At 35.4% G+C, this 24,022-nt stretch overlaps 1 protein-coding gene and 1 pseudogene across 1 annotated transcript; both read left to right on the top strand.

Annotated features, from left to right (window-relative positions):
- Positions 1 to 8,230: 8,230 nt before the first annotated feature.
- On the top strand, positions 8,231 to 9,493 carry LOC132557741 (uncharacterized; annotated as a pseudogene).
- A 2-nt stretch (positions 9,494 to 9,495) lies between these two features.
- LOC132557731 (uncharacterized) lies at positions 9,496 to 22,621 on the top strand. The gene is made up of 9 exons (XM_060222251.1): positions 9,496 to 9,695; positions 10,695 to 10,785; positions 11,007 to 11,094; positions 11,350 to 11,514; positions 11,857 to 12,024; positions 19,224 to 19,262; positions 20,400 to 20,528; positions 21,141 to 21,459; positions 22,193 to 22,621. The coding sequence occupies exons 1-9, from the start codon at positions 9,496 to 9,498 to the stop codon at positions 22,545 to 22,547; spliced, it is 1,554 nt and encodes a 517-aa protein (XP_060078234.1). The 3' UTR covers positions 22,548 to 22,621.
- The last annotated feature ends 1,401 nt before the right edge of the window (positions 22,622 to 24,022 follow it).

Below are 24,022 nucleotides of genomic sequence, written 5' to 3' on the forward strand. Positions count from 1 at the left end.
GATCATTAAGGTCACAGCCAACAGCAGCTGGGACACTGAAACCCTGGAAGACACCTTTCCTGCAATTAAGGCATTGTATGTTAGTTTCTATTTTGTCAAATTTGCAAAGGTAAGTCAGTTTAATACTTTTATACTCCCTATTCTAGTTACAAAATTCCTGATTTTAGCCCTAAATTTGCCCTAAAATTTTGTAATTTTAGCCCTAAATTTAGCCCTAATTTTTTTGTCAAGAAGTGCTGGACAGCCTGAGTGCTATAACAAATTTTTTGTGAATGAACACTACTTAAATCAGGAGAAAAGTAGAGGTTTCCATTACAACGGTCCAATTAGGAGTCAAAAACTTGAAATTTTGTTGGATTTTGATAATTGGCAAAAATTTCTTTGAAATATTCAAATTGGCTTTTGTAGACACCTTCCATACCCAATGTAAATTAAGATATCAAACAGGTTTCTGTCTAATTCGGCCAGATTTTTCTGTTTTGATATGGGCTGTGCATATTCATTTCTTGATTGAGTCTAAGTAGGTATGGCAATACATGTAATTCAACTGAATTAAAAGTTTAGAGAAGTTTGAGATTTAGTACAAATGTCATGTTCATCTTCAGGTGTCCTTACAACTTTATCGGAAAGAACTGTGATGTGAACTATGACCTCTGTAGCCTTGCTAACCATTGTATCGGACCCAACAGTACATGTTCTGTGGATGTGGGGGGCAGTGTCACATGTGAATGTGCACCAGGTCAGTACTATTATACTACAATATTTCTGATGAAATCAATGGGCCTTGTGCAGGTGAATGATGCATGGCCAAATCAAATGCAATTTTCATTTGTGGGTTAGTACGTTCAGGGTTTTCCATAAGAGCCGGTTGCCGGCCAATTTGACCGGCTACTTTGATCATTTGGCCGCCTACACCAATCCAGTTCCGTAATAATGTTCCATACACGACTACACATACACGGCAGGCCAGCCTCCTACTTTCACTACACAGCCTACTACTAACAAATTATGGAAAACCCTGACGTTGTTACTACCCAATGAATATGATGGAAGACCAATTCAACCGGCCTCGACTATAATCCTTTCGCCATCTTGTCACACTACTTTCAGCCTCTCTATACCTAAGAAGTAATCACATTAATTGCCTTGTTCTTCAGTGAATATACCCATGTAATATTTTTGTATATTAAACATATGTAATTATGTAGCTTACCTGTAATTATTCTGACATCTCCTCAGATAATGAAATGTAACATTGTATTATGATGTAACAATGCAGACCAATAGATATAGAGCAGGCATGATTCTTAGTTCAGTGTAGATATATCATTTTTCTACAACAATCACTTGATAAATTGGTCATGTGATATAAAGGATCTAAAATTTGTTTCCATTTGAAACTCATCTTAAATTTCCATCATTCCTATAATTTCACACATCAAATATTAAATAGAAATTTATGTACGATACGTTATACACCTAACAGCCATAAAGTCCTGTGAAATTATTGTCATCTTGTTTATTGTTTATGTCAGTGTGGTCATCAGGCTTCACACTGGTCATTTGTCTGATGTAGGTGACAGTGTGGTCATCAGGCTTCACACTGGTCATTTGTCTGATGAAGGTGACAGCATATAGTAGCGATTTTGTCCATCTGTCCATTCATCCGTCCATCATAATTTTGTCCGGAGCATATCATAAGCTCTTTAAGAGGTATATAGATAATAAGGAGAAGTGGAGGGTGCAACAACCATCACATTCTTTTCCAAAATTAAGAGTTATTGAAACTTGGTGTATACATTGATCTTACGAAGATATTGTGCACTATACCAAATTCAGGGACTGGGACTTCTTTATTACAGAGTTATTGCCCTTTGATTTAATTTTGTATCCAATAAAGTCATTTTCAGGGAACATTCTTCAGTTGCTATGATGCTCTAGTCTAAGTGGTTGTAATAAAAGACCTTCTGTTCAACCATCATCTAATATTTCTATGTAAAGTCACTACTAAATTAGGGGGGGGGGGTCTACATTTGTGACATATTGTAACATTGAGAATATATAGAACAAATTTTGATTGTGACAGATTACACAGGAACTGGATGTATCAACCCAAAGGTCCGTTGTGAGGCAGGTACATGCAACAATGGAGGGACGTGCTATGTGGTAAACAAACGCACACAGTGTAGCTGCCCTTCAGGTGAGACCCTATACAGGCAGCCTCATTAACCAGTTAGTTGCATAAAAATTGATCTAGCTCTGATTCCAGGCTTGAATCGAGACAGAAATTGTCCTTAACACTGGACTTATATGATTGGATATTGATTACGGAGACAAATTTTATTTATTATTTTTTATTGAAACAAAATAAAGATAACATTTGAAATGTCAAACATTTTTCTTTGAGAATACAAATCTTGCTTCGGTTTTCTGAAACATGATGAGCTATTCAGGCTCTATGGGCCTCTTGTTTTCATTCATATGTTTTTATTTTGAAACAAAGTCTATCCTTGATTGTTGAAGGATATTCAGGAGAGAAGTGTGATGTGAATATTAACAAGTGTGAAAGTAATCCCTGTGCTAGTGGCGCCCTCTGTGAGGACGGGATCAATGGTTACAGGTGTCTTTGTCCGAATGGTAAACTGGGCTTCAACTGTAATAAAGGTAAGAATCATTGATCATTTTACTGTCAGTACAGTCCCATGCATCGTCATTTTACTGTCGGTACAGTCCCATGCATCGTCATTTTACTGTCGGTACAGTCCCATGCATCGTCATTTTACTGTCGGTACAGTCCCATGCATCGTCATTTTACTGTCGGTACAGTCCCATGCATCGTCATTTTACTGTCGGTACAGTGCATCGTCATTTTACTGTCGGTACAGTCCCATCGTCATTTTACTGTCGGTACAGTCCCATGCATCGTCATTTTACTGTCGGTACAGTCCCATGCATCGTCATTTTACTGTCGGTACAGTCCCATGCATCGTCATTTTACTGTCGGTACAGTCCCATGCATCGTCATTTTACTGTCGGTACAGTCCCATGCATCGTCATTTTACTGTCGGTACAGTCCCATGCATCGTCATTTTACTGTCGGTACAGTCCCATGCATCGTCATTTTACTGTCGGTACAGTCCCATGCATCGTCATTTTACTGTCGGTACAGTCCCATGCATCGTCATTTTACTGTCGGTACAGTCCCATGCATCGTCATTTTACTGTCGGTACAGTCCCATGCATCGTCATTTTACTGTCGGTACAGTCCCATGCATCGTCATTTTACTGTCGGTACAGTCCCATGCATCGTCATTTTACTGTCGGTACAGTCCATTTTATGCATCATCATTTTACTGTCAGTACAGTCCCATGTATCTTCATTTTACTGTCAGTACAGTCCCATGTATCATCATTTTACTGTCGGTACAGTCCTATGTATCGTCATTTTACTGTCGGTACAGTCCTATGTATCGTCATTTTACTGTCAGTACAGTCCCATGTATCATCATTTTACTGTCAGTACAGTCCCATGTATCATCATTTTACTGTCAGTACAGTCCTATGTATCATCATTTTACTGTCAGTACAGTCCCATGTATCATCATTTTACTGTCGGTACAGTCCCATGTATCATCATTTTACTGTCAGTACAGTCCCATGCATCATCATTTTACTGTCAGTATAGTCCCATGTATCATCATTTTACTATCATTATTTTACTGTCAGTACAGTCCCATGTATCGTCATTTTACTGTCAGTACAGTCCCATGTATCGTCATTTTACTGTCGGTACAGTCCCATGTATCATCATTTTACTGTCGGTACAGTCCCATGTATCATCATTTTACTGTCAGTACAGTCCCATGTATCATCATTTTACTGTCAGTACAGTACAGTCATTTTACTGTCGGTACAGTTGTATCGTCATTTTACTACAGTCAGTCACAGTCCCATGCATCGTCATTTTACTGTCAGTACAGTCCCATGTATCGTCATTTTACTTTTATGTATGTCATTTTACTGTCGGTACAGTCCCATCATCATTTTACTGTCAGTACATCATGTCATTTTACTGTCAGTACAGTCCCATGTATCATCATTTTACTGTCAGTACAGTCCTATGTATCATCATTTTACTGTCGGTACAGTCCTATGTATCGTCATTTTACTGTCGGTACAGTCCTATGTATCGTCATTTTACTGTCAGTACAGTCCTATGTATCGTCATTTTACTGTCGGTACAGTCCTATGTATCGTCATGTCCCATGTATCGTCATTTTACTGTCGGTACAGTCCTATGTATCATCATTTTACTGTCGGTACAGTCCTATGTATCATCATTTTACTGTCGGTACAGTCCCATGTATCATCATTTTACTGTCAGTACAGTCCCATGTATCGTCATTTTACTGTCGGTACAGTCCCATGTATCGTCATTTTACTGTCGGTACAGTCCTATGTATCATCATTTTACTGTCGGTACAGTCCCATGCAATCGTCATTTTACTGTCGGTACAGTCCCATGCATCGTCATTTTACTGTCTCTACAGTCCCAAGCAAAGTCATGATACGGACGGTACAGAACCATGCAGCGTCATTTTACTGTCGGTACAGTCCCATGCATCGTCATTTTACTGTCGGTACAGTCCCATGCATCGTCATTTTACTGTCGGTACAGTCCCATGCATCGTCATTTTACTGTCGGTACAGTCCCATGCATCGTCATTTTACTGTCGGTACAGTCCCATGCATCGTCATTTTACTGTCGGTACAGTCCCATGCATCGTCATTTTACTGTCGGTACAGTCCCATGCATCGTCATTTTACTGTCGGTACAGTCCCCTGCATCGTCATTTTACTGTCGGTACAGTCCCATGCATCGTCATTTTACTGTCGGTACAGTCCCATGCATCGTCATTTTACTGTCGGTACAGTCCCATCATCATTTTACTGTCGGTACAGTCCCGTGCATCGTCATTTAACTGTCGGTACAGTCCCGTGCATCGTCATTTTACTGTCGGTACAGTCCCGTGTATCGTCATTTTACTGTCGGTACAGTCCCATGCATCGTCATTTTACTGTCGGTACAGTCCCATGCATCGTCATTTTACTGTCGGTACAGTCCCATGCATCGTCATTTTACTGTCGGTACAGTCCCATGCATCGTCATTTTACTGTCGGTACAGTCCCATGCATCGTCATTTTACTGTCGGTACAGTCCCATGCATCGTCATTTTACTGTCGGTACAGTCCCATGCATCGTCATTTTACTGTCGGTACAGTCCCATGCATCGTCATTTTACTGTCGGTACAGTCCCATGCATCGTCATTTTACTGTCGGTACAGTGCCATGTATCATCATTTTACTGTCAGTACAGTCCCATGCATCGTCATTTTACTGTCGGTACAGTCCCATGCATCGTCATTTTACTGTCGGTACAGTCCCATGCATCGTCATTTTACTGTCGGTACAGTCCCATGTATCATCATTTTACATGTTGATAATTGTTAACTGTTGAATCTCATTAACCTTGTGCTCATTGTTCTCCATAGCTAACAAATATCTTTGACAATTATTTGATGCCATCATCTTAAAATGTTACCAACGCATGTCTGTCTGTCCATCCAATTCCATCTCATTCCAAAATCTATGTCATATCTCAGGAGCCTTTCAACAGATTTGGTTTATAGCATCATAACATCATGTTAAATACCTGATCAGATTCAGGTGTGCACAGAAAGCAAACATTATATAAGGCATTCATGTTATAGACATTGTCTAGGTTTTAGCTCACCTGGCCCAATGGACCAAATGTTTTAATATTTAGCTGGTATATCCCCAGGATGAAGCCCGACAAAGTTTGCGAAATAATTGACCTTGACTAATATTCAAGGTCACAGGGATCAAATTTGTTAAAACATTTATATGATTTCTTCTCGTGAACTAAAAGGCCTAGAGGCATGATATTTGGTCGATATATATATATATATATACCAGGTGAGTGCTGCAGGCCCATTGGGCCTCTTGTTATAATGATTTCATATGTTACTGTGTATACTTTTGGCTAAAAATGGAGAGAGATATTGACAAATCCATCTGTTCTATTGTTTCTCTGGACAGATTAGAGATGTATCATCAATTTTTTGGAAACAATTTTTAGGTATTGCTGACTGCATTGATTTAGCAGCTGCAAGTCTGTTCTCTTTAATGTCAATATTTGCCAGTTTTCACCTTTGTTACCTAAATTTATTTGGTTGATTCTTAAAAAAAAACATTACTATTCATGTTTCGTTTGAAGCATTTTTTTTTTGGCATCTATTTCAGCCATGCAATGAATATTGATGATAGATTTTTCTTCTTGAATTCAGATAAAATATTATTAATGGCTTTACTTTTTTCAGATATCCAGTATGATTTTGATTTTGTCCTTCAAAATCCAAGGGTCTGTGAAACCGTGAACACTAAAGCTTTCTTTACATTGAACTCTACCTCCCTGTCCATATCAGTGTGGTTCCGATTTTCTGAACGCTCGGAGGGTGACAAAAACATTGTCTCTGTCTATGGACTTTGGTAAGTGGTCTTTCCGTGGCGTTTGGATGGGAGGTAATCGGTAAACATATTTAAGAATTCATGTCATAATCAAGTGGATTTTCCAATGTTTCACTACTGAAATAACCATCTACTTATATAACTGAGAGATGAGTGAATAGTTTTGAAGTGAAGTTTTTCCTTGTTTTTATGGAAATACTACCTAAACAAGCATATATCCTCGCAGAAAAATACTAATTATCAAAAATGAAAAATGTGAGATCAGAAGATAGATATTTTTTTCTGGTGTTTTAGGGAACTGATCAATTTAATTGTTTGAGATATTTTACTGCTGTGTGTAGGGAATGGAATTATTTTGTTTGTTATCTTTAGGTTAAAGCTTGCAGCTTGAACCTTTTTTCAATGTTTTACAGGCCAAACAACACAAAATCACTGTTTAGTCAGTTTCTGATCAGGAGTCAGTCAGTCCTCACTCAGGTTGGTGATAGTGTGTCTGTCCATGGCATTAGTCAGGACCTGATGAATGGACAGTGGCACCACTTGGTGGTGACATGGAACAATGAGAAGGACCTGGAGGATGGCGGAGTAATCGGTCGTGTAACTTTGTATGTGGACAACATGAAACATGGAAACTCTGATTCTATTGGCTCCAATGTTAGGCTCCCTCCATTGTGAGTAACATCCATCATTTACTACCCTTACAGCCTAAGAAACTGAATTTTTATCAACACCACTTCGGTTCTTGTGAGATTGAAATGAGGCAGTTAAAAGAAAATAAACTATTAACCACTTAAGTCAGCTTAGTAATGAGAGATGTTTGGTGTTCTAGATTTACATTTTTTTTATTAAAATAAAAAAAATTGTGGATGGCATATGAGAAAATATATTTTCCCAATAAGTTTATACATATTGTATATAATAATCCAAAAGAGAAAAACAGATAGCGTCTGATTGGTTAGTTACAAGTTTTCCATCTCCTCGACCTTCCTGTTACTAGGCATTGTGACACTGATGAACATCTTCCTTATTGTAGGGGAATGCTGGTGATTGGAGGAACTTATGATGAATCAACCAATCAGATTGTTAGATCAAATGGCATTATTGGTCGAATTAGTCGGCTGTTTATAGTCAGAAAGGAGCTAGACGCAGCTGTACTGATAAATGACCTGTACTCTAAGAGAGGGTCATATATCCCAGTGGACACGGTTCATGATCCAGTAATTTACCATATTGAGCATGGTCCACTGACCATAGACTACAACAGTGAAGTAGCACCGGGTGGATGCCTTACCCAGGATTCTTGTCCTGGTAGATATCAAGGTAACTACTTATGGTCATGTGATCACATGACCACATCCTTGCTGTTTGATTGGTTAGGATGATTGGTAGACTGAATGACCACTTAAACAACATTGAGCAGCTTTACATGCAAAACTACCAAACTTGTTAATAAACCAACAAACGACTGCAATAATGTTTCGCTGTTCTGTAATAAGCCCACACTTTTGATGTGATCGGTACAGTAACAGGCAAATTAGAAATTTGTCATTTTATTTTTTTTTTGCAGCGGCCAATTATGTATCGGTCAAATATTGTCCCAAGGATCAGTATGTGACCTTCGATCGGAATAGATATACTGTCTGGACCACACAACAGTTTGACCGATCTGTTGTCACAACTATGAATATGTATCCAGGAGGTTAGTAGAGTCACAGAACTGTTAAAAAAAAAAATATGTAAATAAAGTAACTACTGCACTATGTTAAGTTTACATATTTGTCTTTCTGTTTCAATTTTTTTTCTACACTCACTTTATTAAGAAGGAACTTAAGTCAAAGAGGTGTACGCCATCTTGGTCTGTTTTTCCAGATCATCATTTCACTGTAACTGTTTACTATTTTATGTTAGTGTTAGTGTAAAGTGTAGAATGCTGTTTAAAGCTTCAATAACTATTTGTTACTACTTAGCTGTACAGCTGGACGTGGGTGTGTATGGTGTCTCTGCGGCAGGACTTGACAGGGATGGAAATGCTGCTATGTGTACATACAAAATCTTCATCAAACGTAAGTACGACATGCTTCAGTATTGTCTCAGTGTTTAAACGAACAGTTGTATAAAATATTCAACATTTCGAGTCTTTAACTTATGTTGTTGTTCTTTTTTCTGAAGTTAATAAATGGGAGGTGAGTTATTGTCTGAAGTCTTGGCCCCACACTCAACAATATACATAAAAAAAATTAAAAAATTTGCCTGTTGATAGGATAGGATTGCCACGATTAACTACCATCTTTATGAACCAATTTGCACATGACGACTGCCGAATCGTACTCGCACATAATGACTTCCGAATCGTATGATAGTTTATTAAAGTTTACTACTTACTTTACCTTAATAAGGTATACTTACTGAAGCCTTTTACTTTTAGGGTCAGATTGTAGATCCTTAAATCTTCCTAACCAACTCCAGGAAAACCCTGTTGGAGGCCAAAGGATATGTTCATCCAATGGAGCCAGCTGTAGGGTGACCTGTAATAACCCCAACCAACAGCCAATGAGAGCAGGCCCTGCCTTCTATAGCTGTTCCAAATATGGGCAATATGACAGGGATGACAGGCTAATTCCATTCATTTATCCATCCTGCGCTGGTAAGTATCATTTATACAAAAATATTAAAAAAAACTGAAATATTGATTCACAACTTTAGAGAAATCCAATTATACATTAAGTTTGTGTCAATTTTGTGTAAAAGTTTCACACATATATTTTATAATTTCAAAGTCAGAAATGAATGGTTTTTAAAGTTATTTCAGCCCAGTAATCCTGTGTTATATGGTAAATCAGGTTTGTTTTATCTTGTAAACATCCATGACATTTTAACTACTTTTAATTTTTAAACATACTCATTCCTCTTTGCCAGATGCTAAAGTACAAAGATTCAATGTGACCATGACATTGAACTTTGACCTTCCTGAGACCTGCGTTGACACACCTTCTTTGAAGGCAAAGTTGACTGCGTCTTTGAGCACTTTGAATTTTGTGTGGAGTAGGAGTTTGTGTGAGCAGTCAGATTGCAGCAATGAGGTTACTGATGTGGAGTGTCAGGATACCAGGAAGATTGGGGTGAATGTTCAGCTTCACCTTGTACCGTAAGTAACTCCTAAAAATATTCAGAGCATATTCCAAATGTGGTTTGGAGCCTCATTTTGATATTATTTTTGAAAATAAAAAAAAACTTTTATATTTTATTGAAATGGTTTTCAAATTCCAATGATTTGCTATATATGGAATGAAAGTATGCCTTTAGAGATGCAAATTTGGAATTGGCATAAAAAATTTGGCAGGATGAAATAAAACGGGAAGGGTGCCAGTACACAAGTACGAGACAGTATTGAGTTTGTGACTGAAACAGATCAATCCAGAACTGTCATCTGCAATCATATAATAAATATATTGAAATAATAATAACATTCCCAGGAATTTAATTAATTATACCTTTGAAAATGATTCACAATAATATCTTCTGGACTTTCGCGGTGACTTCGAAGCCATAATGGAAGCCTTTTGTATCCTTGGATTGATAGGCCATCGGGTCATAGGTCAAATTCTAGAATGGCTGCCATGCTTATTTACGATGTTAATGGCTTTGTGTAACTTACAAGAGGTAATATTGGGACTATAAGAATTTGGTCAGCATACAAGGGCCTTCGTTAATATTTAACAGTACAGACACTGATGGAGAAATTGTTAAGTAAACTGTATGTAATGTCAGGCCCTATATCTGTGTGTAGACAATCTGTGAAGGCACCCAAGCTAAATGAGTTCGATATTTGCTGTTTAACTTTTTTGAAATACGTCAATAAAATAAAGAATAATCTGTGTATAATTAATGTGCAAACTTATATTAAATGTTTCATTGACGATCTTGAGAAATTGCCTTCGTTGTCTGATTTATCAACAAACATTTTTGCTGCAACTCTGTATTTATTGTATAATACTATGAAGTTGTGATGTCACCATTGAAACATTTCGCAGCAAAGTCATCACAAGACTTATCATAATGTTGAAGATAAATAGAAAACAAATGTGTTAATAGCAGTAATTGTGTAAATGCCTTATACAAGCGATGAGTTTGGTATATTTTTTAGGGGAGATATAAAGAACTCCATCACAAATACAGCCTCCACACCTTCTGAACTACTAGCAGCAGCCATAGACAACAAGGAGTTGACCATACAAGTAAATGATAATTAGTTCATAACATATTAAGAGCTTATCTCTGATATCATCCAGATAGAGAATGTGATGAAATATATATTTATATCTCAATGATATATGTACCTAGGGTATGCTTATTAAGATACGAGATCAGGGACAGAATTCTATAATAATCGTGGTAGAAGTGAATAGTGTTGTGTATTTTATACTGTAGTGATTTTTTTGTTTATTTTGTCTGACAGGGATCTGTTGCCGACGTGATGTCACTAGATATCCTGATACAGGGGCCTTCCTGTCTGGACAGACACCAGGTGGTGGGAAACTACTGCGGTCAGTTATTTTTGAACGGAACAACTACATAATGATGTAACATTTATTATTGCAGTTAAATCAAGAATTTTAGGATCAGTTGTTCTAAGTACCAATATCACTCCACTGTTTTCATTTTTTCAGAATTCACATTTTATAAATTTTAAGTCAGAGAGGTATTTTTGCCGTGACTGGAGAATTTTGAGAATCTTTGCGTTATCAGGGTCATTCCTTCATTATTCAGTTTTGAATGTTATTAGGGATTTTTTCCTACAGTTGAATGTGGACAAGGGACATACTTTTCATTCCAATCCAAGACATGTGAGTTATGTGCCAAAGGTCATTATCAGAACCTGTGGGGACAGACCAGCTGTAAGTCGTGCCCTGACAACTCCCCAACGACCTGGGGTCAGGGGACAACCTCCATCTCTAACTGTTACAGTAAGTTTACAGACCAGCAGAAAGGTGTGTTCTCCTCATTTTGTGTTTAATGTATACAATAAAATCTGTATATTGTGTTAGAAGATAAATACACTAAAATCTGTTTATTGTGTTAGAAGATAGATATACTAAAATCTGTATATTGTGTTAGAAGATATATACACTTAAATCTGTATATTGTGTTAGATGTATACACTAAAATCTGTATATTGTGTTAGATGTATACACTAAAATCTGTATATTGTGTTAGAAGAGAGAGTTTCAGTTTTTGTGCTGGTTTACTACTTGTTGGTTAAGTGTCCCACAAATGTTATGTTGGACTGACTTCATTCCTGTTTACAGTTGAATGTACCAGCGGACATTACTATGACTACCGTGACGGTATAAAGACGTGCCTTGCCTGTCCGAGAGGTACCTACCAGCCACTTGATGGATCTTTCTACTGTCTAGAATGTGGTCTGGATCTGACAACTGCTTCCTCTGGTACAAAAGACAGCAAAGACTGCATTGGTATGTTGAAGAAATCTCTCTTGGCTTTAAATAGAACATATAGAAATAAACACTTGTGTGTTAAAACATAATTTGTCCCATTTATATATATATATATATTAAAGTTTTAAGTTCACCATAATAAGATGTTCTAATTACCCTTTGTATATTGTTCACTGTTGTCAGTTTTTAGGTCACCTGAGTCTGTTGTCGTGCGTTGTGCGTCGTGTGTTGTTAACTTTTCACATATTCGACTTCTTCTCAAGAACCACTGAATGGATTTTGACCGAACTTGGCACAAAGCATCCCCATGGGAAGGCACTTCAAGTTCGCAAAGAAAAAGGGTGTGGCTCCAATCGGGGCCCCAGGAGGGGGAAAAAGGGGGTAAAATTAGGTAAATCTTTAAAAATCTTCTTCGCATGAACCAACAGTCAGATTAACCACTGGGTTGACCATGTCTAAACTTGATACAAATGTTCTACACAAGGTCCTGGCGAGAGTTTTAACTTTTTGGGGCGATTCAAAATCCAAGATGGCCACCCTGGCCTCTGTTTGGCTTAGAAATTTTGGACTTCCTCTCAAGAACCACTGGGTGGATCATGTTCAAACTTGGTACAGATGTTTTATACACGGTACTGCACAAGTGTTGTTACATTTTTGCAACATTTTAAAATCCCCAGATTATTGACATATATTCCTCAGGTGACCGTTAAGGCCCCTTGGGCCTCTTGTTCTGTCCTATAACAGGTTTTGTTATCTGTTTATCTTGAGAAGCATGACATGGTTCATTTTCAAATTTCATTTGCAGTTGCCCTTCAATCCCTATGCATGCATAGTCTGTCCATCTGTCTTTCCATGAGAAATAAAATGTCTGGATATTTTCTAAACATATGACCAATTTCAAGGAAACTACACAAAAATGGTAGGAATCAAGTGCATGTGGGTTTTTTCACACGAAATTTTGGTTTTATGAAAACTTAGTCAAATGTTGTAACTTATCTTACCGCTGTAACATAGTTGGGGAGGAGCGTACTGGAATCAGCTCGTGCATCTGTCCATCCGTCCATATAACAAAAACTCAATTTTGTCTGGCTATGCATTTTGAGAAATAGCCATTTCCAGGTATCCAGTTGTCTTGAAATTTGGTTAACACCTTTCTGGAACATATAATAAACTTATAGTAAGAAACATTAGGTGTTGTTTCATAAACAATGTTTATGGTAATACAATCCTGGCCTCTTATTGGTCAAAATTTGAATATTATCTGATTTTGACCAAATTTGGTTTATAGGGGGCATCAGGCGATGTCAAACATAACTATATAGTTTTTTGTGTCATGACAACTATGTTGAGACAAATTGCGACTTCTTATGGGTTGAAATTTAGATTTTGTCTGATTTTTACTTAACTTTGTAAATAGAAGTATTAGGGAATGTCAAAATTAATTTTCAACTATTTTTTTACTTTTTCATCAAGTTTTGACCAAATTTGGTATGTAGAGATCTGCAGGAGCTATTAGTTATCCTTAAACTGAAAGTTATAGTTAAAGCCTAAATTGAGATATTGTCTAGTTATACTGAAAATAGATATATAAAGGTTTTGAAGAATGGCTATTACAATGTTACTACTTTAAAAACACCCACTGTCATTTGGTTGCAATTGTAACAAGGGAGACAATTACCATCAGTTCAAAGTTCAAAGTAAATAAATCATTTAAAATCAGACAGAATAATAATGGAAATTATGTAATGAATTATTAGGAAATGCATTACAATTAATTATGATGGAATGTGTTTTATTTAAAACGTCAGTTTCTTTAACATTTATAATTGGGTGATTGGATGGTACAGTTGTAACACGGTTGCCTTTCACCTAGCTGTCTGGGATTTGATTCCCTGAAGAATTTGAAAAGATGAAGGGTCACCTGTCCTGTCATGTTGGTTTTCCCGGGGTACTCTGGTTTTCCTGAGTACTCTGGTTTTTTTCCCGAGGGTTCTCTGGTTTTCCCCGGGTTCTCTGGTTTTCTCGGGTACTCTGGTTTTTCTCTGGGTTCTCTGGTTTTCCCCGGGTTCTCTGGTTTTCCCTGGGTACTCTGGTTTTCCCCGGGTACTCTGGTTTTCCCCCTACAGTAAGACATCTTATACACTTGAAATACATATAGGACAATAAGAGTGATTAGTATAAGTTGAAATAACTTGCTTTGTTATAAAAGAAATCAAATATAAAAAAACAATTAGAATTATAGATAAGACAGTTGGGGGAATACCTGTACCTGATGATTGTAATGATAATAATTTTTTGTGTAAAGAGTGTTGTCCTTTGCAGTTACATTGAAACATTCAAAATAATCCTGTCACAATTTTTCAGTATCATACAGATTGGATTTTGAAACAAATGATAAGACATTTTCTTCAATAAGATGATCGTTTGGACAGCAAAACAAACAAATTACATTGTAACATTTAGGGATCTATTAAATGTGTCTTCCTTTATCTCCTGTGACACTACACGTTGATCTTAGTGTTTGTGTGGACTCGACAACAACTGTTTACGTTAAACACTATTACACAAAAGGTTTATACCTGTATAGGTATAGTTCAATGCTGCCTTTGTAACAGATTACAAAGTAGCGATAGACCCTAATTAAATGTCTATTTCACCTTGTTATTATAGAATTACCTGTACAGGTAACTCGGCTACTGACTTGGGCCGGAGTGGTCTTATGTATAGCTGGCTTGTCAAAAAATCAACTAACTTCAGCTTTTCTACTGATTCAAGTTGTCTTCCCTTTAGTTTTGGGGTTATCTATTCTTTCTGAATTCATGTTGAAATCTGATATGATCTATTTTTTAATATTTAATTATTTTATTGTTGTGTTCTTTTTTTATATTTAATATTTTCATTTACAGAATGAACATGTACGTCATTTGGTAAAGAATAGTTGTACCCAGCTACACATTTGCATTGTTGTAACCAACTTTCATTTACTGAAGAAATTGAATACAAAAGAAATACCTTTGAGAAGGTAGAAAAGAATTTCCTAAAATAACTTGGCCTAGACATACAAATAAAAAATATAGTGTCATCTTCAAATCCATAATTATACTGAAAATTCCTCTGGGAATACAGTCAGGGATTAAGTAAACAAAGAAAACAGAAAAAAATGCAAAAACAGCTGTAGATTCTCAGTGTAAATGAAATATCTAGAATTCCACTAGAAACCGTGTTGACCATACTGAAATACCATTTGTGCTGATAATGACTTTAAGCGGGTATATCCCTATTTAAATATCCTGTTCATCGATCACTTATTGAAGCAACCACGCATGATTGGTTTAACCTTTAACCCCACCTGACGACTGTCACCGTTGGTGTATTACCAGTGCTATACCTACCTGTGTATATGGGGAATGACAGACCTGTGTTCTTTAAATAGTAGTCTCTGTTTACACGCGTTATGTGGACAGGGTACTGTGTACAAGCCTGGGGATTATTGGAAATATTCCGTTGTCATAACGCACTGAATTAATGGTGAGTTATCCCACTGCTACTAGCTTTATTGATTTGATTTTTAAAATGTTATTTAATGTGCCATTATAGTACATCATAAAATCAGTGTCCTGGCATATGTGTATGTTTGTATCGTCATGGTAACTATATGACAGGAATCGTGTACACTGTGTCACGTGTGTAGACTATTATTCTAAGGTAAACTGTTTGTTACTTATCCAGATACAATGTATTTGATGACTACGTAGGTAGAGATTTGTCTTGGGTCTGGATAATCATAGAATGATGTTCCAACAATATGGTGGTACCTAGAAATACATGGATTCTACTTTGATGTTACAAAAAACATGAAATTTAATACTTTATATATATAAACAATTGGGGTATCCTGACAAGGTGTGATGTAGGTGTATTTGATCTGTATTCAGGAACCACTAGACACAACATATCCTTAAAAAAATGGTACACTATTAAGCTAAATACAAGAGTGGTGAAATATCACAGGTATTATATAGGTATCACAGGTATTATATAGGCATCACAGGTATTATACAGGTACCACAGGTATTATATAGGTATCACAGGTATTATACAGGTACCACAGGTATTATACAGGTACCACAGGTATTTTATAGGTATCACAGGTATTTTATAGGTATCACAGGTATTTTATAGGTATCGCAGGTATTATATAGGTATCACAGATATTATACAGGTACCACAGGTATTATATAGGTATCACAGGTATTATACAGGTACCACAGGTATTATACAGGTACCACAGGTATTTTATAGGTATCACAGGTATTTTATAGGTATCACAGGTATTTTATAGGTATCACAGGTATTATATAGGTATCATAGGTATTATATAGATATCACAGGTATTACACAGGTACCACAGGTATTATATAGGTATTACAGGTATCACAGGTATTTTATAGGTATCACAGGTATTATATAGGTATCATAGGTATTATATAGATATCACAGGTATTATATAGGTATCACAGGTATTATATAGGTATCATAGGTATTATATAGATATCACAGGTATTATATAGGTATCACAGGTGTTATATAGATATCACAGGTATCACAGGTATTATACAGGTATCACAGGTATTATACAGGTATCACATGTATTATAGAGGCATCACAGGTATTATATAGGTATCACAGGTATTATATAGGTATCACATGTATTATATAGATATCACAGGTATTATATAGGTATCACAGGTGTTATATAGATATCACAGGTATCACAGGTATTATACAGGTATCACAGGTATTATATAGGTATCACAGGTATTATACAGGTATCACAGGTATTATATAGGTATCACAGGTATTATACAGGTATCACAGGTATTATACAGGTATCACATGTATTATATAGGCATCACAGGTATTATATAGGTATCACAGGTATTATATAGGTATCACATGTATTATATAGATATAAGAAACAAATTAAATTTGTCTTTATTTCTTTGACAATGTCAGGGAAGCTTTATTGAAAATTATCTGACAGCAACAATATCAACATTTCACTTCAAATTTTTGTGTAAAGATTCATTACTAAGTAAGTGAACATCCATTTTTTATCACTCATAATATGTAGACATAGTTAAGTCACATAGTGGACACAGCAAACATCCATCATTTTACAAGATATCCTTCAGATTTTACCGCCCAACATCTCGGAAAGTTAGGGATGTTATTAAGTAGAGCTAGCATTTAGCTCTGTTTCCCATAAGTACGAGTGCTATTCCAGTGAGACCTAGGGTATAGTTATATTGGTGTAGTATCTAAACAACCAAACAGATTCCTAGAATTTCACTTATCTAGTCACCATGGTAATATCTTTCAGGATTAAGTCAAGAATTCTGAATTACCATTCTTGATTGCTTGTAAATTTCAAACTGATAATGTGGTGGTGTTATACATCGTATAATGTAAATATATGATTGTGAACAGAATTATTACACAGTATCTTGTTTCATGAAATTAAAGACAAAATACTTCAAATGTAGAATGTAGTATTGACTTAGAACTAGAAGGCCAGCTCTGTTTAAACAGTCATGGAACAGTTGTCGAGGAAGCTGTGTACCTGTACAGGTGTGAACTTCTTACACTACAGCAGATATCGGTTATTAATTTTATATTTTACTGGCGATTCTTTTTATCATAAACTACTTTTCATTTCCTCATCGACTTGGACCCCTGAATGGTCCCATACACAATAAGAGATGTGTTATACACATGAAGTGTTGGCCGTGCTTTTGAAATAGATGATAGTAACACAACTATTGGAGAACTTCTTAGTTCTTGTGTTAGAAATGATAACAAAGGACTCTATATATTTGTAGTAATCTCCGACAAAGACTCAACACATTTACTTAATACTATAACCCCTGACTAAGAATAGAACTTCTAAGCCTGGTATGCTACAATACGTGATCGGGGCCTCACATTATATAGATGTGAAATCATGTTACATCTGTTTTATCACAAAAATCAAAGGTTCTGCTTTCGTCTAATTTTCAGAAATTCAATATTATAATGGTAGTGATTTTCTCTATAAAATTATATCAAATACTTAAAAGCAATTGTTAAGAGAAACGACAAAAATCTCAGAGATTGAGACTTAAAATTGAGGGAAACAATCTGGTTTAAAAATTATTGTTCTTGAAAGATATCACAAAACAGCTGGTACTCTTTTTTGTATGACAAAATTTACTTGGAACCCTGCCTGTAAAATCAAAGATTTCTTCAGCTTTCTACTTAGATAATCATAAAGAGTTAATAATATATATCTGACACTATCAGAAGTATTCTGTCTGTCAAAGGTATAGATATACCCTGTACATAGTACGACAACAATCGTACAATGTCACTCAGGATCTGTGGAAAGTTTGTGTATTTATGTCTCGTTTCTGAAAGTATGATATTGAATATGTGTATATTGCGTATGTTTTTCATGGCATAATCTCATATTGAATATCCTATCATTAATTCTGTTTGGCAGATATTAAATTGAAGGTAGAATTACATTTGCATTATGTGTTATACCTGTCGTATACAAGGTTAATATATTTGCTGTATGGCGGATACATACACAACTCATTAATCAAAAGCAGAAAATAACATGACAATTATTGACTTTTACTGCAGTGGATCGGAAACACTATCAACCAAATAGTTTCTTTTTTCCCTGCGTTAATCAAAATTAAAGATTAAAACCGGCCTTGTCAGTTTGATGACAATAACACATTCTTGACCTGTAGCTCAGCAACTATATGCTGCATATTTATTTGTTTGGCATTATATTGTATCTAGGAAAGATTAGGAAAGATTTTTATCACAATATATCGAGATCTTTCTAGGATTTTATATAAGGGTTACACTTTGTCCTTAACTGTCCCCTTTTGATTTTTGTACTGATCAGAAAAAAAGAAAATGATTTGACAGTTAAAATTATCATTCCATATTATATCCTAAGAGGAATTTTCAACTTTTATAAATTAAGGAATAAATACAAAGATGAGAAAATAAAAGGAAAAGATCCAACTTTGAGAGATTAAGTAAAGATCAAACAATGGTGGGTGCCAAGATCCCTGTGGGATCTCTTGTTACAATTAGACATGATTTAAGTGCATAATCTGAAAGGTTCCTTATTTACTTAATGTTGTGGTGTTTTTCAGATCTTGATCTGACATCTACTGAGGCAGACAACAACGAAGGCAACAACTTAGGTAAGATTGTAAAGACTACCAAACTCTCACACAAAACTGTCACTTCAAATATAACACCATTCATATGATAAAGTATAGTTGCCAACCAAAACACCCAAATGTAATGTCGGTGACCAAATAAGATTTTTTGCCTTATCAAGAAATTCAGATCTGTATTCCAGCTGAATTTTTCCTTTTTTGATAACTTGCTGTCTGTGAGAACCTGATTTTTACACCCTGTATTGTAAATAACTGATTGGATTCTAGGTCATGCCTCATTTAAATAACCTTGTGAATGGAGTTTCATGTTACACAGCATGCACACTGTGTAATAAATATTCATGTTTTCATAGTGAACATTGATGAGACTCAAATTTTGAATTAACAGCTGATAGAATGTTTGTGAATTAACAGCTGATAGAATGTTTGTGAACAAAGCTGATAGAATGTTTATGAATTGACAGCTGATAGAATGTTTGTGAACTGACAGCTGATGAATGTTTGTGAATTGACAGCTGAAAGAATGTTTGTGAATTGACAGCTGATAGAATGTTTGTGAATTGACAGCTGATAGAATGTTTGTGAACTGACAGCTGAAAGAATGTTTGTGAATTGACAGCTGATAGAATGTTTGTGAATTGACAGCTGATGGAATGTTTGTGAACTGACAGCTGATGGAATGTTTGTGAATTGACAGCTGATGGAATGTTTGTGAATTGACAGCTGATAGAATGTTTGTGAACTGACAGCTGAAAGAATGTTTGTGAATTGACAGCTGATAGAATGTTTGTGAATTGACAGCTGATAGAATGTTTGTGAATTGACAGCTGATAGAATGTTTGTGAACTGACAGCTGAAAGAATGTTTGTGAACTGACAGCTGATGGAATGTTTGTGAATTGACAGCTGAAAGAATGTTTGTGAATTGACAGCTGATAGAATGTTTGTGAATTGACAGCTGATAGAATGTTTGTGAACAAAGCTGATAGAATGTTTATGAATTGACAGCTGATAGAATGTTTGTGAATTGACAGCTGATAGAATGTTTGCGAATTGACAGCTGACAGAATGTTTGTGAATTGCACTTGCAATTTTGTGATAATGTCACCTATTCTGTGATGTTATAATGTCCACTACTCTGTTTCAGCATCAGGAAGAAGTATGGCAGCTGACGAGGGATTATCTGACGACATTGTCATTGTGATAGCCGTCCTCTGTTTCCTGATACTCATCGTCTTGGTCATCTTCATCTTAGTATGTCTTTGTAAAGAAAAAAGTAAGTGGGTTAAATATTGTAGGTACGTGTAACACTTGGTTTTGTACTAGACTAAGGTAACCAGGTATGGTTACTACACTACTACAGCATATTATTTTTAATTGTGCCTAAATTTTGTCAATGTTCTGTTAAAGCAACCTCTTCATTGTCCTTACATTGACTTCATGTCTGGTTTATTTTGAGGTCATAATTGACTTTTTCCAATAATTATGTTAAATTCAATTAAAAATCTGCTATGATTGACTTATGTAAGTACTGACCTATAACAAATATAACATCACTATCCACAGTTTAATACACAGATCATTGAAAGATGGATCTGTACAGATATTTTTAACTATAAGATTGTTGTTGCTACATTCGAGTCTGATCCAAGTTCTTTTACATGTATCTTGTGATCTTCTGTCAGATGTAGGCTGTTTTTCTTCTTCTCTCCTTGGCTAGTTTCGTGTATCTATATCCAAAACACCTACAATGTTAATTACCTTTGAAAGGAACCTTAATAATTGAAAATAAATCTATTGACTAGCTTTGTTGTACACCGTGTGAAACACGACTAAGAAACACATCGTTTACATGACTTTTTAAATTTTGTTTTATCTTTTCTTACAGTATCATTTTTGAACTATAACGATGTAGACCCAGATGAATTAACACAAAAAAGCCGATTTGGAGAGGCAAAAATTGACTTCATAACAAGACGACTCAACAAAGTACGGCATCAGAGGGGAGCTCAACCAATTAACGACAAACGTTACCAACGACAGAGTTATCATTACCATGACGACACGTCATATTATGAGGATGATCCAATGTCTCCCAGGCACTACCAACACCTTCCATCACAGTATGTGCGGTATCCAAGGGAAAATGAGAGTTATGCCGCCTCAATACATCTACGCAAGTATGAAGAATCCCTAACAGATGGACAGTAAGTAGTGAATGTGACCTTGACAGTAGTTGTTATCCATTTCAAATCTTTATAAAATCAATAACATATAAAAAGAAAATGTTTCAGATACACCTTACATTAAAATCTTGACACTCACGAAAATTTCAAACATATACTTTATTTATATTTTAAAGAGTATTTAAATTGTAAAATTATTTATCTTACAATAAACCTTTTTTTTAATAAGCCTATCTATACACATTGCTTTCAGTAAAATGCAAATAATCTAAGTTTTCATTGTCCTGAAGTAAATTAAATCCACTTCTTGATTTTAAATGAGAAATTAATACAAAGCTGTAGGTTGACCTTGTCTGCTTATTGCAGTTTAGACAAAGTATCATATGTAATTTGTTTACACTGTAAATGTTTGTATGTCCTCCCCATTTAAAGGCGCTGTGAACAGAGGAACATTATAGATTTTATGTTTTAAATAATTCAGTGACTTTGTAGCATTGATTTCTATGTCAGTGAAATTCCTTGAGAGCCTCTCAACAGAAATGGTTCATATTTTCCATTGTATCAATATACCCAAGTTCTACACCTGTATAGATCCTGATTTGCCTGTGAACAAGGGTAGAGATTCTTATAGTCTTACAGAGATTGTTTTTGAGAAAAACAAATTTCACTTTCTCATCCTCTATAACAAGTTTATCAGAAAAACAACAAAACGAAAAAAAAACTGGACTGATTTTGACATTATTTTCCCTAACAGCACCACAAAAAGAAGTAGAAGGCTTGCACCTCTGGATGGTTCAAGACCGGCTGAAGTTATCACCAAATCAAAATCTAAAAAGAAGAGGAAGAGTGGAAAGGAATCAAGGAAAAAAGTGAATAAGGAATTACATGGCGAGTCTGAGGCTCCCACGAAAACTCATGAGGTACCTCTTAACGTCCTTCCCGACAGCTCGGAACTAAAGGAATCTGGCTGGTCAGAAGGTAGAACCAAGAACAAAACTTCAACGCATGTTCAGCCAGAGATTAATCCTAATACCTTCAGTGATTCTGAGGCTAGTGATGTAGACATTGGTAGAATTGGTAGAAAAAGCAAGAAAACCTCACAGGCTTAAACTGTACTTTATATCTTGCATTAAATATCCAGCTTTTCATTTATAAAGGTTAGCTTGCACCTCTCTGACTTTTATCAAGGGTAAATATTGTTGAGGAAAAGAAGTTGAAATTGACTAATTTTCACTTAAGAGAATTTCAGAATTCATCTTCGATAAAATATATCAATGATTTTAGCATAATCTGGATTGTTTCCCTTTCATCCAGTACAGTTGTTGAACAGAGTTTAGAGCAACATGTTTCATGTTGGTTTCCAAATCTAAACTACTGAAATACATGGCTGTAAATTATGGGATGGATTATGGGTGCTTATGCACAAGTGATAAGGACAATTGTCTCGTGTCATCGTATTACGCTAATCTGTTTCGGTGGGGGTTTTTTAATGATAAAAGCTTGCTGAGTGTATTTTAAGTGACATAAAGGGCTCTCATGTATTATAGTGTTAATAATTTTACATGGAAAAACAGGGGACATAACTCTGCTTTAAATGGGGGTCCAATAATTGAATGTTATTTGGATTTTTGTTTTGTAAATTATTTTCCAGATGAGGTAGCTATATAGATATCAGTTCAAATTTATAGGCTTTAATTACTTGTATGAATGTTTTGATTTGATTGGTTAGTGACATTACACATTATAAACATCAGCTGAGGTCCATATCTGGATTTATTAACCATAGAAAATACAATATCAACCAAGTATATAGATTTACATATTTTCTAAGGTTATTGATAAATCATGGAGTTTAGACTATACCTAAGTCTATGGATGAATGATTTAATACAAGATAGTGGTTATGATGAATGAAAACTACTTTTTTGATGCATCAGGTTATTACATATTGTGTGAGAGATTTTTAGGGTGAGGTAGAGGTGATTATACTGTTCAATCATGTTAATGCCTTTCATGCTTTTGCTCTGTAGTGAAATCAGGGATAATTTAAACGGATTTTATCATGACTTGTAAAATCATTTACAAGTATATAGTTAATTGTGGTACTAATGATGATTTTTCACTTTTTTGTATCTAAATTTAGATATTTTTTTTTACTGTAAAAAAGGAATTGTAGACTTGGAGGAGTTTTGTCTTTGAATGAATGACGATATTTGTATGTAAACTTTTAGTATGGGAATTTAATTGGTAGTGTTTATACAATATGTGTACTAGTCCTGTTCAATGTGATCAACACAAATTAACCAAATTTTAATAGATTTATTTATTGTGCTCCGTATTTCATGAAAAATGAAGAAAGTGATTAAACGAACTGTACAGATTCCTAGTTTCAGATATTTACTATGCACATTGATCAATATCAACGAAGTGTTAATCAAAACGTCTATGATGCAAAAATATTTATTTTAATTATTGATACTTATTTTCCGCCTAAATTCAGGATATCATCATGACAAGCAACACTTTTCAAAACAAATTTAGTGTTGATTTTATTGTGTTATTTTGTCATAGTGAAGATCTTGGT

This window comes from Ylistrum balloti, unplaced genomic scaffold, assembly GCF_031769215.1.
Source record: "Ylistrum balloti isolate Yb309-2 unplaced genomic scaffold, AGI_CSIRO_Ybal_v1 Utg370714, whole genome shotgun sequence".
NCBI classification, from domain to species: domain Eukaryota; kingdom Metazoa; phylum Mollusca; class Bivalvia; order Pectinida; family Pectinidae; genus Ylistrum; species Ylistrum balloti.